The sequence below is a fragment of the Anser brachyrhynchus genome (genome assembly GCF_964034855.1).
Source record: "Anser brachyrhynchus genome assembly, chromosome: 2".
NCBI lineage: Eukaryota > Metazoa > Chordata > Aves > Anseriformes > Anatidae > Anser > Anser brachyrhynchus.
Genome location: NC_137695.1, coordinates 139,241,907 through 139,258,659, shown reverse-complemented (window position 1 = coordinate 139,258,659; position 16,753 = coordinate 139,241,907). Strand labels below are relative to the sequence as shown.

Genomic DNA, 16,753 nt, shown 5'->3' with positions numbered 1-16,753 from the left:
GTTGAAGCATTTAGCTTGATAATTGTGAAGGCAGTTCCTCTGAAGGCAGAGTCTGGCTGACAGTATTATTGTTAGATCCTAAATCTGAAGAAGTTGGTGTTGGCTCTGCTGCGAGCTAGGCTGCCAGGGGAGAAAGATAATCTTTGCCATAATGTTGCACTCTCCATGTGCCATTCTGCCAGAGCCATACACTTGTGCACAGAAGAAATTCTGCTTTGTAAAGGATTTGCCCAAGGGGACACGAACACAAGCGAGTGGGCTTCCCATGCTGTATTCACCCTCTCATATGGTGTCCATATTTTCCCTTCTGGAGCTACAGTGCCTGTAGAAATGACTGCCGGACTTCTGAAATTCTGCTTGGGGGGGATGTTAACTTCTACAAGCCTTGCTTCCAATTGGTTACCCTAAAAAGTTGCCAGAGAACTTGGAATGAGGAGTCTGTCACTCTCCTGGCTCATTAGAAAGACTGGGGAAAGGGCAGAGCCAACACCTCCCTTTTATGGGAGCGCCTCTGTGGCTGGGATCTATGGGGGGAGATCATCCTGCTCATGACAGTTGCAAAAAAACTTGTCTTATGCACTTCCACAAGAGCTCTGTAATGTGAATGTCACAGCGGAAGGAAACTTGATGGTTCCACCATGCGGACAGACATGCACACCGCAGTGATTCATAAAACTTATTTTCTATGATTTGTTTTTAACATCAAGAGGGTTTTCAGAAGCATTGCCAAAAATGCACATGAACTGGATCCTTTTAATTGATTCAGAGCATTAAGCAATCGGAAAAGCGTAGATTCTGGTAAGACAAATTGTAATCTTAGTAATGATAAAATTAAAGCAAAATTTCCTAGTCCTCTGCCCTTTGTAGCTGAACTCTGCTTCCCTTATGAGCCCTGGCACAAGACCATGGGATGAGGCTAAGCTGCTTCCAGTTCTGGAAGCTAGCTTTTGCATGCCTCTTCTTGCACCTGCTGCACTGTACTGGCAGGGAGAGTAGCCCCTGCAGTTTGGAAAATGCTGTATTAAACTCTAATAAACAGTTTACAGGAAATGCATAGTTTTAATCAGCTTTTAGTCTTTCCCTAGTCTTCATTTTTGTCTCACTGCTCTTTTCTCTTTCTTACTGCAAATTCAGAGGATGAAAAGGTCCTTTGAAGAACGTATTTTAGAAGAAATGAAACCAGATGACATTCTCTACTTGGCTTCATATTTCACAGTGACCAAACACTGTGGGCATGCTATGTAGTCCTTATTCAGAAAATCTGCCCTTGATTTGAGGTGTATTTTTTGCTACAAAGAAGGTGAAGGATCAAGTCTGTATTTCTGATACAGCTGTCCAAAGGAACAAACCCAATTCATGTTAAAAAAACCAACAACAACTTTAGACTCAAAATCTATTCCCAATGTAAGTGGTACCTCAACATTATGGGTAGGATAAATCAGGGGAAGAGCGCCGTTTGACTGCCATTGCCCTTGACTTAACTCCTCAGTGTTAATGAGCACGAGCTCATTTATAGCTTAACAGCGGATGGTGTTCAGTGCGGGTCCACAAGTTTCATGTATCAAGAGCCAAATAAAGATAGTTGAAGTGTCAACTATTCTCCCACTGTGGTCTCAATCATTAGAGGGCTGAATATTAAACAAAATATTAAAAAAAATACAATGATAATCTTTTGTTCAACTGTAGGTAAGGGACAGAACTGAAGATCTCCTAAGCCAAAACCAGGAGAAGACAACTAGGATGTGGAAGGCAAGTGAAGTTTATTATGTCTCTTGTGTCTGCAGTTTCACTGTCTTTTCTGTTCGGACCTTGCACATCCTTCACCATTTCCCGGCTGACAGCATGAGGCCCAAATGCAATGCTGTCAAAAGCAGGCATGATTGTATTGGCTACAGTGGGATGATTACTCACATTACTGGTGAATCTAGCTCCCTGCTGGATGTTCACGGTAAATTTCTCTCCCTTCCTGGCTAAAGAGGTCATACTTGAAAAAAACATGTCTCTTGTCCTTCTCTGTAGAGCACTGTTAACCCTCCTTAAACTGGTATTGTACCTTTAATTCACATTTATCTGTATTTTGCATGCAGTGGACTTATTGGGACAAGCTGTTCATTCCAGCATCTGGTAGTTTATTTATTATTGCGAGTGGATTACGTGCAGACACAAAAGGGAATGTGAAGTATGCAGTGGAGTGGGCAGGTTTAATCATATCTCACAGTATCTGTTTCATTTAGAATTGTATTTTAATCTTACAGCACTGAGATAATATCAATTTTAAACATCTTAAACCTTTGTAATAATACATTTCATCAGATGTTTGCCAGTTTTTTCTCTTGAAGAGCAGTGAACTCTTGGTGATTGCCAACATACAAGTTGTGTACATTTATTCAGTTGAACTTTTATTGTCTGTTGAAATCAAACTGGAGACCCGGTCACCAATTATCCATGCAAACCATTAGCTCGGAAGGGATCCAAAGTGCATGTGGGTTCTGTTAACTGAGTTTTCTTTTGTCTGTTTGTCAGGAAGATGGTTATTTTCCATATTCTGCTTTAAGGTTATTAAACCATAAGCTAAACAGTATTCGTACATTAGGCGGGAGCAGCGTTTTGTTCTTCCTTTTATGAATATGCCCCAGAAAGAATTTTTCCCAATAGCTTCTTAAATCCTGGTCACAGCGGAGGGAACATGTTTGGAAATTTGGAGGAGGGCCGAGAAGATGCCACCTTAATGTCTTAAGTTGCACTGACTTCATTTTAACCAGAGGACTCTTTGGACAACCACCACACACCCTCCGGCAAGGGTAGGCGCCCAACCCTGGCAGGCTCCACAGCAGAATCTGCAGCGTAACCTCCGTCTTTAAGTAGTTGCAGGAAGTCTTTCAGCTTACCATCAGGTTATATTGCCAGGACTGTCTGCAACAACTACAAATGTTTCTGTCCCATGCAGACCATTGAACAGCACTCCATCTCTCCGGGACTTCAGGAGTTTTCTACCACTGTTACAAGACAGTTTTCATTCATCCATCTGATAACAAAGGGGGATTGTTTGGCTTGCTGCTCAGTTACAGCACAAGAACTGTTTGTTCAGGAAGGCAGGCCAGCCTGAACTTCATTTCAAACAAACTGTCCCTGCATAAGCCATCTTTCTTTCTCCACCCTTTCCTGGCTGCCTACTGCTCCCTGCTTTGCAGCAGGAGGATTTCCAAAATGTCTCGATGACTTTAAATTCTATTTTACTATTGGTAGTTTTATTCCACAGAGAGCAAACTCTCCAGCTTCTGTTGGTGATCATGGCAACACATTTCAAAGCTCATTTTGTTAGTGAGATCCCTGTCAGAAGCATTTTACAACTTTTAGCTATGTGGTTTGTCTGTTCCTTTTTCTTTGTTGTTTGTTTGCACAAAACTCAAACTGTTCTCTAGAAAAGTAGCCTGTTGCCATAATCAATAACAATAGCTGTTTCCATACTTTATAGTATGTACTCATATGGTCTAAATCATTGTCAGTCATTTCCTCTCCCATCACGTTTTCCAAAAAATGTTGCCCAAACCAAACTGGAAAAAAAAAAAAGAAAGAAAAGAAAAGAAAAGAAAAGAAAAGAAAAGAAAAGAAAAGAAAAGAAAAGAAAAGAAAAGAAAAGAAAAGAAAAGAAAAGAAAAGAAAAGAAAAGAAAAGAAAAGAAAAGAAAAGAAAAGAAAAGAAAAGAGAAAAGAAAAGAAAAGAAAAGAAAAGAAAAGAAAAGAAAAGAAAAGAAAAGAAAAGAAAAGAAAAGAAAAGAAAAGAAAAGAAAAGAAAAGAAAAGAAAAGAAAAGAAAAGAAAAGAAAAGAAAAGAAAAGAAAAGAAAAGAAAAGAAAAGAAAAGAAAAAAGAAAAGAAGGAAAGAAAGAAATGAAACCTTGCCAAATTCTATTGTATCCATGTCATAAACTCATAAACTACTGAAAGTTAGGGTCAGTGCAAAGATAAGAATCAGACAGTTTACGCTAACTAATGCCTTTGTTATTGCTTTTTGAAACAAAGTTTATTTGGTGCATTTATTTCTTCTTTGACAGCATGTGGACAATAAGTGGGTTTCTTCATCTAGTGAAATAATTGCTTTCCGCAAAGCGCTGTTGAATCCAGTGACAGCAAATCAGTTTCAACGCTTTGTGTCCCTGAAAGGAGACCTCCTGGAGAATGGAGTGCTCTTCTGGCAAGAGGTGCAGAAGTATAAGGTACGGTAGTAAAACGGCACAAGGGGAGCATCATTCAACTTGTAAGCAAATGCATCCATTACTGCAAATTAGGAAAATTTTAACAAGAATATCTCTAAGCATTTTCTTATTCATAGTAAAACCTCCTTCACTATTTATTTGTCTTTTTCTTTGATGAAAATCCTGACTCCTTAAGGGTAGCTGTTTTTTAATGACTTGAATGTATTATGCCTGTGTTTCTTTGTGCTTCTTCAAACTCTACCTTTCTTTTGAATCTCTAAAGGGATACTACTAACTAATGAATGCCCAGATTTTGGTATACATCTGTTGAGCAGTAGAAAATATGCAAGCAGTAAATGTTCATTCTGTCTTTATAGCTAAACACTGTTAAACAGAGGGATTATTGCTGAGTTGGGTAGTTACTCAAAAATCAGAAAGAACTTTGAAATTCAATCAAATGTACAAATGTTAAGATGGTCTCTACCCAAAAAACTTGTATGTAAAATGCAGACATCATCTCCCTTACACTCTGCACAGTTGCATCTGACTGCCACTGAGGAGGTGGCCAAGGTTAGCAGGGGTTTTCTGTCTTCCACATGCATTCCTCTTTCTGCAGCTGCTGTAGTGTGAAGCAACACACAATCAGAAACCTCTGGAGTGAGACTTTAAATCACATAGCAGCCTCCAAGTAGCACCCTGGACTGAAGGCAGGGGCACCACAGATCTTTCACTTGTTCCTTACTCCTTTTGCCTCTGGGATATTGCTGGTGCAAACAAAGCCTCTCCTGGGCTCCTGAACATAGTCTGCATGCACATGGAGAGCAGGCAGAATGAGGTTAGCTAACATGCTCAGAAATTAGGAGCTGAACACAGGCGATGCTGCAGTAGCACTTGGAGATCCTGCTGCGGGCATGTGGGTGCATTTTCACTGGATAGTTTTGGCATTTGAATTTGGGGTCTACTTTAGAAGCTGAAGCTTCTCTGCTTCCAGAGGGCAATCCTTCTGTCCTCACAGTGGCTCTGACCCCAACGTGAGGAGTCACAGAGTTGTAGGCTGATACGCTCTCTGGAGGTGCTGCTGTCTCTCTTGGTTACAGAGTGACCATCTTATACTAGAAAGTTCACATTAAGGCACCTGAAGTTACGTGATATAAATGCTTTTCACAATATCCGACATTTTTTTTTCAGATTTGTGACTCCTCGTTGCTACATTTTGGAGGACATGGAAACTTTCTACAAATGTGGAGTGTAGTTTAGACTGTTTTCTTTGTATGTCTGCTTTCTGAAGAAAGGCTTCATTGTTTTATGTCCCACCCCCTCTCCTTCATCTATGTTAATTTTATTTGTCTTCTTATCAAGAAAAAGCACAATCTGACCATATTTCTACATGCATGCGATTTGTCATGGTTGGCAGTTGATGCTCTTTATAGAAGCAAAGGGCTGGAGCAGTAGGAGTGTTGTGGGTCAGGCTGAACTGGAGGAACATTGCCAAAGATGTGGGCAGTACTTTGCATAGTGCATGCTTGTGTTGTCTGAGCCCTATCACGCCATCAGTTTAGACAGAACTCCCTTTGGGAGTCAGTGTCTGCATTGCTCCTCATAACCCATTTGGGCTGGCGGCACATATTGGGACAAACAAAAAATACAAAATTTTTTTTGAAAACAAATATGAAGAAATATAACTCTGTGGATCATTTCCATCTGTTTCTGTATGTTCACGTCTCATTCCTCTTCATATCTTATGGCTTGTTTTTCTTCCCTCTTACTACAGCTCTCTGCATTTTCTTCTGTGCTAGATGAGCAAAGAAAACCATAATATATGCTTAGGATATATTGAATATGTTTTTGTATTGCCTTACTTTCTTCATTGTAGCTGTTATCATTCTTTTTTTCCTCCACAAAACTAAAAAGTATTCATAATAAAACAAAACTGTTCTTCCACATACCACATTTCTGGTTAAAAGCCCTGTTTTTAATTTCTTTGCAAAGTAAATATCCAGCCTCCTCTACCAAAACTAAATGCCTATTCTTCATTTAGAGAGCTCACTTCCTGAAAATTCTCTGGAATGCTCATTGTGCCTATAGAAGATACATGCGATAATCTCCTGTTGTTATAGAAATGTCTTGATGTTTATAGATAGATGGAAAGTACGTATTTCAGAGGATTTCAAGGAAGCTCTTTGAATGATTTTTCTCTCCTGTCACAGCCCAATAGTAGCATCATCAGAGTGTGAAAACACAGTAATAATAGGTTTTAACAGAATGATAGGGTCACATTAACAAGAGTAGAAAACCTCAATGCTCCTTTGAGATCTTACCCTTGTAAGTTCAGGTTTGTTTTGTATTCTGTCTATCCTGCATGAATTATTTCAGACATTGAGGTTTTGGGAAACTACAAAATCTTAATGACTGGAGAAACTAGAAATGAATGGAAGACTGTACTTGTAGCTGAAATTGTCTCCTCCTTTGCCAACATTCTTGGTTATAATACCTTGTACCACTCAAAATATTCCCCTCTGTTCTTGGAGTTTGTAAAGCATTTCTTTGTCTTTTTTTTTTTAAAGTTACTTTACTAGTCATAGCAAGCTCATTGTGAAAATCGGTGCATTTCACACCTGCAAATGTGTTTGTCTTTTCAGAAATGCCTCCTATTTACCAGTAATGTGCTCTGATCGAGTGCAGGACAAAAACTACACTGTTCCATCAGAATGTGCAGGCAGAGACTATCACCTAAAATCAATGACTGCTGTATATCTGCATTTGCAAACCAGAAGTCCCACTCATGTTTTAACTATTGCTGTGACCATGCACATTTGCTATAAGAATTTCATCCTACATACTGAAGAAATCTCTTTGTATAATTATTTTTGTATGACTGTTACTCTTTGATCACTGGGCCCCTGGAAAGGGTCTTGCATCTCTCTTTACACTGACTGAAAGTGCTATTTTTCATCTTTCAGGACTTGTGCCATTCTCACTGTGATGATGCCACAGTCCAGAATAAGATCACGGCTATCATCGACTGCTTTATTAATTCCAACGTACCCCCAGCTTTGCAGATTGACATCCCAACTGAACAAGCACAGAAGATTTTGGAGCACAGGAAAGAACTAGGACCTTACATTTTCAGAGAGGCACAGGTAAGAAGCTGGGAGAATCTCTGTAACAGATTTGGATAGAGTTTGTGTGGCTGATTTTAAGGACATTCCTTGTTGCTTACATGACAATTTTGACACCATACATAAACCTAACCATGAAGCAGAACACTAGAGTCATCCATTTCAATTAAGATTGTAGGGTGGAGATGACAGAGAAGTTTCAGATATTTGCTGCCAAATAAACTGACAATTTGAGTCAGCCAGCTGATATGGGAAAGGTGGTATCCAGGTCTGTGTTAGGAGTGCTGTCAGTTGAAATGATCTTCATTTATTTTTTGAATTGCTTGTTCTTTATCATTTGGTTAATGCCAGAGAAGCAATTTACAGTTACAGGATTCATTGATATAAATATGAAAAAAAAAAAAGCAGATGTGAGTGAAGCACAAAGCTTAACTTGCTGAATCTTTCCCTTTTTTATTACAGAAAGTCTGCAGAAAATTTTCTCTCTGATCTTTTTACTAATCAGACCGAACAGTAATCTATAAACCTTTACTACAGACTTACTATTTTCTTATTCCTCATTACTATCTTCTACGACTTATCTTCTAAACCCGAGAAAGCTAATTCGTTTTCTTTTCCTATCTAATTTCCATCAATACCTTTAAAAATCAAATGCGAGTGCGCAAAATATTTGGATTACAAAAGATGAGTGGTTTGTCAGACAAAAGGGTACGTATAGATCCTAAGAGAAATAAGTTTCATTTCAGCCTGTGTAAAAGACAGTGAACTCCAGAAATGTGGCACAAAACCAAGGGAAGAACTTGGCCAAAAAGTTGTCACTCAAATATGACAGTGACTCAAATGTCACTTTCAAGTACTTTAAACCAGAAGCAGTGAGGTGCTGAGCATACTTGACTACTTAGAAGCCAAGTTTCTGAATGAGAATTAAATATCTAAATAAACTGAAAAATGTGAGCCTTAGTACATGCAGCAACAGAATTCACTGAGCCCTTCTGTTTGCTTTTTAAAAATTGTTTTTCTTATTCTAGTTCAAAAAAGACCCTGTGAGAGATTATATCATTTAAAAATTATCCAAGATTTGCTCATAGATCTGTAATGTGGTTTAAGAGGCTTTCCAGAGGCAAAAAAGTATTTCCTTTCTCTTAAGGAGGAAAAAAACCCTCTCTCCCTAATGAACTGAATATTTGAAATACTTGAACAGAACAGTGGTGCAAAAGCAATTCTACTGGTGTATATTTTATCAAGAATACTTGTAAAAAATGATGGATGTTTTCATTAATGCAAACAATTGTTTAGGGAAATATAAAAAAAGAAAGTGCCTTTTAACTATGTTTTAGGAAGATTTCTCACCAGTAATAAACACACTGATGAAAAAAGCATGTGCCGAGCAAAGCTGGGTTGAAATGTCAGGACACGGTACGTAGGAGGAACAAGGCTGTGTATTCAAAAAGAAATAGTTATTACATTCTCACGGTAAACTATACTTTATTTTACAGCACACTCTGTCTTCCTAATACAGTCAAGACTGACTTTCTTTTCTTTCTGCACAGATGACTATTTTTGCTCTTCTGTTTAAATTTTGGCCAAAATTTTGTAAGTTTCAAAGCCGTTTGGCTAGTGATGAAATTTTGCTTGCCTTGGAGAGAAAAAAAGGAAAAAAGATGCAAAAGAAGGAAGGCAAAACATTAGAGGAAAGGCTCACAAAGCTTCAGGTGAGAGCTGATGGACTGAATAAAAACTGTTTCATGAGCAAACAGATAGGAATCCAAATATCCTTTTCTCAGCCTGATCCAAAGCTACCGAAATCTTTTTGTTAGAATTCAAGCTTTACATACAATGTAGTCCTAGGGCGATTAGTTCCCAATCCTGCCAATGCATATACATATGTTTAACTTGAAGCAGATGAGTCAGTGGAATACTCCTTTCATTAAGCAGAGAGGAAAATGTATTTTAGCGATCTTTTGTGCCAAGAGAATAGCGGAAGAGAGGGATGATTTTTTTAAAAAAAAAACAAACATGTATACTCCATGTGTAGAATGGGTAACTGCAAACCTGTTTACACTTCCCATGTGTACTGTCCTTTTAAAAGAATTTACAGTCCTGCTGGGTCACAATTGACAAAACAAACAAACAAACAACAAGATTTCATATTTCTTTTTCAGAAGGAGCATTTGAAACGGCTGCACATTATTATTTAAAATACTTATGTGCTAAATGCTTTGTATACTCTTTGTCTTTACTTGAGTATTTCTCAGCTTTGACAGTGAAATTGTGAGACTGTTCACAATAAGTTTCCAGACAGTGTCAGTGCATTAACACAACTGTGACCTCTGCAGCGGAATGCTCACTTGTAAAACTGTTTTTCTTGGAATTTTATTAATAAAAAAAATATATATTTTTTGCTATTGATTATAGGCTTTGCAAAATATTATTTTTTATGAAATGTAATTGTTCAGCAAGCTTTGAGGAGAGAACATTCCTTTAAGGGCAGAGAAATTATTGGACTTGCAAACTATCATAAGTAGCGTTAAAAGACCTTTACATATTTTAAATGCCATGTACACATGTGTTGAGACATTGCTTATGATGAGAACCACATGAGTATCCGAACAGATAAAGACATATGCCTGTACATCGCTATCCTCCTTTTAGACGTGTGAAAACTGAGGACCAGTGAAGTGTTACTCAAGGCCACACAGCAATGTCAAGTGAAGTCTAAAATCCAAAAACTCATGTTGCTTTCTCCAAAGCATGTTGCCTCCATACAGATACGTCTGGCAAGGCCATTGGCAACACTTACAGTGCAAGAATGCAATATTTCAAAGTAATGCACTTTTGTGTTTTTGCAGACTTATTTTTTCCATCTGTTTGTTGCCTGTCTATAAGATTTCTGATTAAGATCAAGGAAGTAAAGAGCAAATCTTGGCCAGGAGGGCAAAAGCCTAGTTTTTATGGGGAACAAATGGGAAAGGTGAATTACCCATCTGAGCTGGGAAAAAGGGTAAGAAATTTTAGAAAGTGACAGGCAGGGAATGCAGTTCAGTAAACAGTTTACAGACTATTCACAAAAAAAAATAATTATCAGTAAACCAGTTATTTCCTCTTGAAAGAATAGGTGGAACAGATAAATCTTTGAAACCCTTTCCTCTTCAATTATTTTTAAGAGTTTGCCATTGTTTGTTCTCTTACTTGAGATTTCTGTCCCCTTAGTGACAACATAACCATTCAAACTATTGATCCAGTATCCTTGGCAGAGCAGTGTAGGAAGCTCCTAAAGCCAATCAGCCTAGTTCAGGACAAAAGCCTTTCCCACCTCCTGCAAATTTCTGTTCCTGTTCCCCTGCCCCTCCATGCTGAGGGAGAAGAATAATCTGGCAAGCATTACAAATGATATTTTTTCTTATAGCTGCTTCCCCCCCACATATCATTTTTGTTTTATGTCAAACGAGCAACCATCCTCCTGTGGGAGGAATTTTGCTTTCTCCCTTCTCCCAGATTTGTCCCTAGGGTGGCTGATCTGTGTGGGCTTGCCTCACTGTCAGAACTGACTAGATAAGGCAGCCAGGCCTTGATGCAGCATAGAGGAAAAACAGGCAGACAAGGTGGTTTTCACTGGACAGTGATGCGTGCCTTGGTATCATCTGACTATCTCATTATTTTTTGTGGGTGCCTTTTGGTTATTTATGGGGCAAAGGTTGTTGAAGGCTTCCTGGCCCTGGTCTCAGTGCAGGGGATGAGTGGCTGACAGCGAGGGTAGTCCTGCATGTACTGTGCAGACCTCTTCGAGCTCTGTGTCTGAAAGGCAGGAATGAATAGGTATGGTGTGAAGTAAGCTGGAATATTCAATGCCATGTGATTGCTTTGGTATATAGTTGAAATCATTGTTTTAAAAGATATTGCCTTGGGAGAGTATGCTTTGCTTGTCCCTTTTCGTCCTTAGTGTAGCACAGCTATATGGGTTCTTCTTCGCCCTTCTGTGGATTTGTTCCTCTGGTAACTGCACATGCCACATACTTTTAAAAATATCATTAGTCACTTTTTGCAGACTGCCTTGATGCCATTATTTGTAATTTATCGCCTACACAATTGCCCTTTACCCCCAAAACAGATTTTGAAATGTTAGATTTCAAGTGTACAAAATAATACTTACACTGTAAATCTGTCCTTGCTCTTTCCGTGCCCTTTAACAAAGAAAGGTTAAAAACATATATATTAATTTCACTTTTCCATGTTTCCCACCATCTCTTTTTAAGCTTCTAAGCAGTAAGCTTATTTGTTAGTAAGTGGTATAACATCATGAGATATGACATTGCCCTAACGTGGCTAATTTATTATGAGAAGACATTATTAAAGAACTCAGTTCACTTTTCTCATTTAGAAACATAGCAAACATAAATGTTAGTATATTAGTATATACACCCTATTTCTGTATTGGCTTTGGCCTCCTTGCTCCAACAATTGCATGTCCCGCAGATGGTAGTGAGCCTGCTTGTGGAGAGAATATAAACACCATGCTGCCTGCACAGTTCTATGCACCAAAGTCCCCATTACAGACAATGGGTCCATTGGACAGAGGGGATGATGAGGAAGGAAAAGGCTCCATGGGAGCAATGAAGTAGGATATTCTGGTCCTTTTCCAGATCTTTCAGGGAGTTTCTGAGCAACTTTGGAAACATTTGACCTCTTTTTTTTTCCCGCACTTTCTCATTTGCATGCGGGAGAGTTATATTACTTGCCTCACGGGGATTTTGTGGGTTAATTATGTGAGGTTAAATATGAACATTGATTAATGTCCATAAAAGTTTTGGGATCGTCAGGCAGAATGTGCAAAGGTGCAGCCTTAATAAAACACTAAAACAACATGAAAATGACAAATACTTAATCACTAGAGCAGTTTACCAAGGGTTACAATGCCTTATCCTTCATTGTAAATGTTTTAAACAAGATTGTCCATCTTCCTAGCGTGTATGCTGTAGCTCATTCACAGCTTCTGGACCAGGCTGGAATTAATCATGGGAAGTCCTATGTACTACATTTATACCCAAGGCTAAATCAGGGTACCACAATGGCCTCTCTGTCCTTAAAATAAATTCTCTTGCAGGTGTTCCCTCGCACTTAGTGATAGCTCACTCTTGAAGAAGTTATTAAATCTGAAATGAAGATAGTCAGTAGGAGTGTAGGGGTCGGGAAATTTTGATTAAGACAAAGAAAAGTATTAAAAAATCTGTACCTCCTGATATCTTTTAGTATGCCCAAAACAATGAATTATAAAACTGGGCATTATAAAACTCTGTCCACAGTATGTCCATCATATAAAATGACACTGCTTACAACACTGTTGTGTTTCCAATGACAATTTTTGCTTCCTCAGATTTGCTTTTTATGTTAGCTCAGCAGCTCCTGTTAGAGCTAATTATGAGTTCTTATTATTGTCAGGGTAAAGAAGTGGATACAAACCTCATCAATCTGGCAAGTAGTGCTCTGGGACGAGATGTTGGCATGGAGAGAAGACCAACATCATTTTCAGATGGATATGGGTGGCAGGTGAATAATAAACATTTTGCTACAGATATCATCATTCAAGAGAGATAAAATGATCTTGGCAGAATGGGAAGGTGGGGTTTGGTCTTGAATACTACTTCCATGTGGTTCTTCAATAACTGTTCATTCTTTTACCATAGCTTTGCTGCTACGAGGTTACTTTTTCATTCCTTCCTTCTTTTCTCCCATCCTTCCTTCCTTCCAGATTTAGGTTCTGAGTAGTATTAAGGCCTAAAACCATATTACAATCTTTAGGTTTGGAGATGTAAAAATAATCTGTATTTAAAGATAAGCTGAAGGAAAGGAAGTTCAAATCTGGAATAAGAAATTATTCACTACTTCGGAAATTCATATCTTGAAAAGAATTGGTTTAGGCTTGAGTCCTGTTCTGCTCATTCACCAAAAACTGAAGCTGAACTCATTTTGGAAATCTAGTTACTTGGACAGAAATTCAGACAGAAAATAGCCATTTAGTACTTCTTGAAAACAACTCACATGATGCACTAAATCTGTAGTGAAAAGGTAGCAGTTATTTTACTGGAGAAAATGGAATAATAGACACACCACCTTGGGCATATGAAGTGATTGTTCATAGCTGCCCTGACACTGACATAATACAATGGGAAATCTGTGCAACCACATAATCACAGCTATGTCACGTGATAGAGGAGTAAATTGCACTCTGGCCACTGCTTAAATTCCACAGAACTCTTCCTGTGGCATTACATTAGTGAGAGCAGAATATAGAAATAAGCAGTCTGAAATGCTCTCAAAATCTGAAGCCACACTACATGCTGTATGAAGCTCACAGTCTTACTCCTTAAATGAGCCTTTTAACCTTCACTCACACCTGTTCCAAACAAAAACAAGAAGTTTACACGGAACGTGAACTGTGGTTCTTGCAATGTAAAAAGCAACATTTGTTCCTTAGAAAAGGAAAGAATGACCATCTCTGGACTGTCTGCTTCTACTGGTAGCAGCTTTCTCCTGGAGTGGGCCAGCAGAAAGAACTTTGAGCCTAATGAGACTTTCTATGATTTGAGATGTGGAACATGAAAGGATGTGTCAGGGAGATAAAATAAAGTCTTTAAAAACACTAAATATTGCAGCTTTGGAAGGGGAAAGGACTGTTGTGTTTAGTTTTTGAAGAAGAAATGAGAGAATAGTATTCAGAACTAGGGATAGAGAATAAATGAAGACATTTTATCTGTCAGAGTTGCTTACATTACATCTCATGGTGTTTTGAGATTTGCTCACTTGTAGCAATATATTATTTTTCATGGGATTCTAGTATTGTCATGACAAAAGTTCTCTTTTCAATAACAGAGATTATTCAATAACTGGGATATAACATAAACAAGTTCTTTATCTCACGGTTGAAACGGACCATGAACAACCAGTGGTGTGGTCAGGAGGCTGATTTTTTTTAATGATTCTTGCAGGCTTCCTGGTCCTATTCCAAGTACATAGAAGCCTTGGAGCAGGAGAGAGTACTCCTTAAAATGCAAGAAGATCTGGAGAAAAATTCATCATCATTCTTTACAGGTTGTTATCCAAGTTCTGTAGTTTATGAGGACAAGCTTAGCTAAAATTCTCTCAGTATAAGGACTTTGTTTGCTCTTCTTTGGAGTTGCATTCATAAACATCTGCCTCTCTTATGCTATCTGCAGGAGAGTTGCTTTCTGCACCACACTGATGAATAATTTTTCTACAAAAGGGAAAGTGAAAGTTGCAAGGTACCAGTATTGCCTTTACTGTACAGGCCCTGTTGCAGAGGTGAATATTGGCCATTTCTTCATTCTGCACAGTGACACAGCAGTACTGTTTGAGTCACACACAAATTTCACATTCATGGCTTCTTGTACTTCAGCAACTTATATACAACCCAAGAGATTAAACTTTTTTTCACCAGTTTGTCAGTATGCAGCATGCTTTCAGGACTTGTACGAGGCATTACCTTGTGCTTCTGTGAATATCCTCTTACCATCTTCCTCAAAGATATTATGACCTGTTTGTTCCTTAAATAGCTCCACTTACCAGTAGGGCTAGCAACAGCACTATGTGATATTAAACCATTCAGATTCACATCATTTAAATTTTCTTTTTATATACAGGTACCTCATCTAAATCCTTCATGAAGGCTAGAAACTCTGAAAAATCCACTATTTCTCGGAAGAGTAGCGTGACTTTGGAGAAACGCTCAGATCTTCCCAAAGAAACAGAAAGTGAGTACCAGACTGCCAACAAGTGTGCTTTGAAATTTGGATTCTTAAAAGCTAGTTTTCCTGCTGTCAGTGCTGATGCTCATTAGTAGTGAGCTGTCCCATTCCAAATCACGTTTAACTGAAGCTGTACAGCCTCAACATGAAGGCAAGATTATTTTTTACTCCAACCACGGTAAGTGGACCTAATGTTGGCCAGATGGATTTTTGTTGCAAAATGGCAGTCTCTGAAATGTGGTTATCTGGGCTTTCCAGTTAAAATATTTTAAATAAGAGCATGGGATGACTGGAGTAAACTCAGACCCCATGGAGTCTGGCAAAGACCTGACACAGATCTAGCAATAGATCATCTCTGCCGAAGCAGATTAAACATTAGAATGGGAGAAAGAAGTAGGACAGCAAAGAGATCTGTTAAAAACAGAAAAACAGATTTTGCTTCAAAGCTTGGATTTCTAGATGAAAGAATCCCCTGGAGAGTTTTTTAAGCCTGTGCTGAAATTAGATAGACTTAAAAAATAATAGAACTTGGATTATTGCTCCCCTTTCTTCTCTGTTTCTCCTTCATCTTCTATTTCTGTACTTCAACACTTCTATTTTAGGTAAACAGGTGTCCAGCCCTCCCTCATCCTCCTAAACTTGCCAATGCCTGAATACAGTCTTCTTGTGGCAGCGTTTTTTGTATGTGGCTTCAGGAAGAAAACCACAGCATTCCTCATTCTTTTCTTTCCTCATGTTCTCTTTCTGCCCTCTCATCACCTTTAGCTGCAGGTAAAATTCATTCAGTTGTGTTGGACCTTATGCCTCTCTGCAGATATTACTATACTTCATGCATTTATGCCTTTTTGCACTGCAGTTCTGCTTCACGTGCAATTATGTCAGCATGGGGAGTTCTTGTGCAGGGTCTTTGGTTCTTCTCTGTAGCTGAGAAACCTCCAGCTGGGCCCAGTGCTCAAAGGGGCCTGCAGTCTTTTCTGCAGACCAGACCAGCAGTCCCTGGCCCACCTTGATTTTCTAAACCTGAAAAAGGCATTCCTGACAGGCACCAGGCTGTGGAACAGGCTAACGAAATGAGAAATGAGTGGTCTTGAGAGGTTTGATAGGTCTCTCCTACTAGTTTCAGCTACAACCCATTCTCCAAGCCCACTGGAAATTTGCCTGCTCTGTTGCTTCCCAATAGCTCGTGTTCCTGCTGTCTCTGGGTGGTTTCCTTTTTCCCTCATGACTCTCTGGTGGCTCTCCTCACCCACATAGTGATCTGGTCACTCTGCTGATGGGGCAAAACACCTGTGAAAGACCACTGCTGCTTTTGATGGGACAGTGTCTCTCCACTTCGTTACAGAGAAAGTCATGCCTTGTGCATTGGGTATAAATGGCAAAGTTTTGGTAGTGGTGGGCTGCAGGGGTGACCTCTGTGGGGAGAGAGCAGGGGCTACTGGGCACAGCTGATACCACCAAGGTCAGAGGAGGAGGAGAAAAAGGAGGTATTCCATGGCGGAGCAGATACTCCCTGCAGCCCAAGTAGAATCACACTGGAGCAGAGGGAGAGTGAGAAGGATGAAGCGGCAGAGAGAAACTGCTGTGTACAGACTGCAGCCTCCCCACTTGCACTGCCCATTGCCTCACCGAAGAGGCTGTGTGTGACCCATGGTGATAACAAGTAGGGGAGGAGAGGTGCTTT

At 39.2% G+C, this 16,753-nt stretch overlaps 1 protein-coding gene across 12 annotated transcripts in view; it reads left to right on the top strand.

The window, feature by feature from the left end:
- Nucleotides 1-16,753, top strand: part of RGS22 (regulator of G protein signaling 22) — a 74,456-nt gene that overhangs the window by 47,777 nt on the left and 9,926 nt on the right. For 5 of the 12 annotated variants that reach the window (XR_013947704.1, XM_080583166.1, XM_080583168.1 and 2 more), the window contains exons 20-26: nt 1,687-1,749; nt 4,053-4,214; nt 7,154-7,333; nt 8,863-9,024; nt 12,749-12,856; nt 14,296-14,398; nt 14,968-15,078. Coding sequence is in view for 7 of the 12 variants with exons in the window: in XM_080583166.1 (XP_080439292.1) it covers nt 1,687-1,749; nt 4,053-4,214; nt 7,154-7,333; nt 8,863-9,024; nt 12,749-12,856; nt 14,296-14,398; nt 14,968-15,078 (889 nt within the window). In the remaining 5 variants the exon portion in view is untranslated. The remainder of the gene's footprint in view (nt 1-1,686; nt 1,750-4,052; nt 4,215-7,153; nt 7,334-8,862; nt 9,025-12,748; nt 12,857-14,295; nt 14,399-14,967; nt 15,079-16,753) is intronic. The other 7 variants (XR_013947703.1, XR_013947706.1, XR_013947707.1 and 4 more) reach the window with 5 other exon arrangements.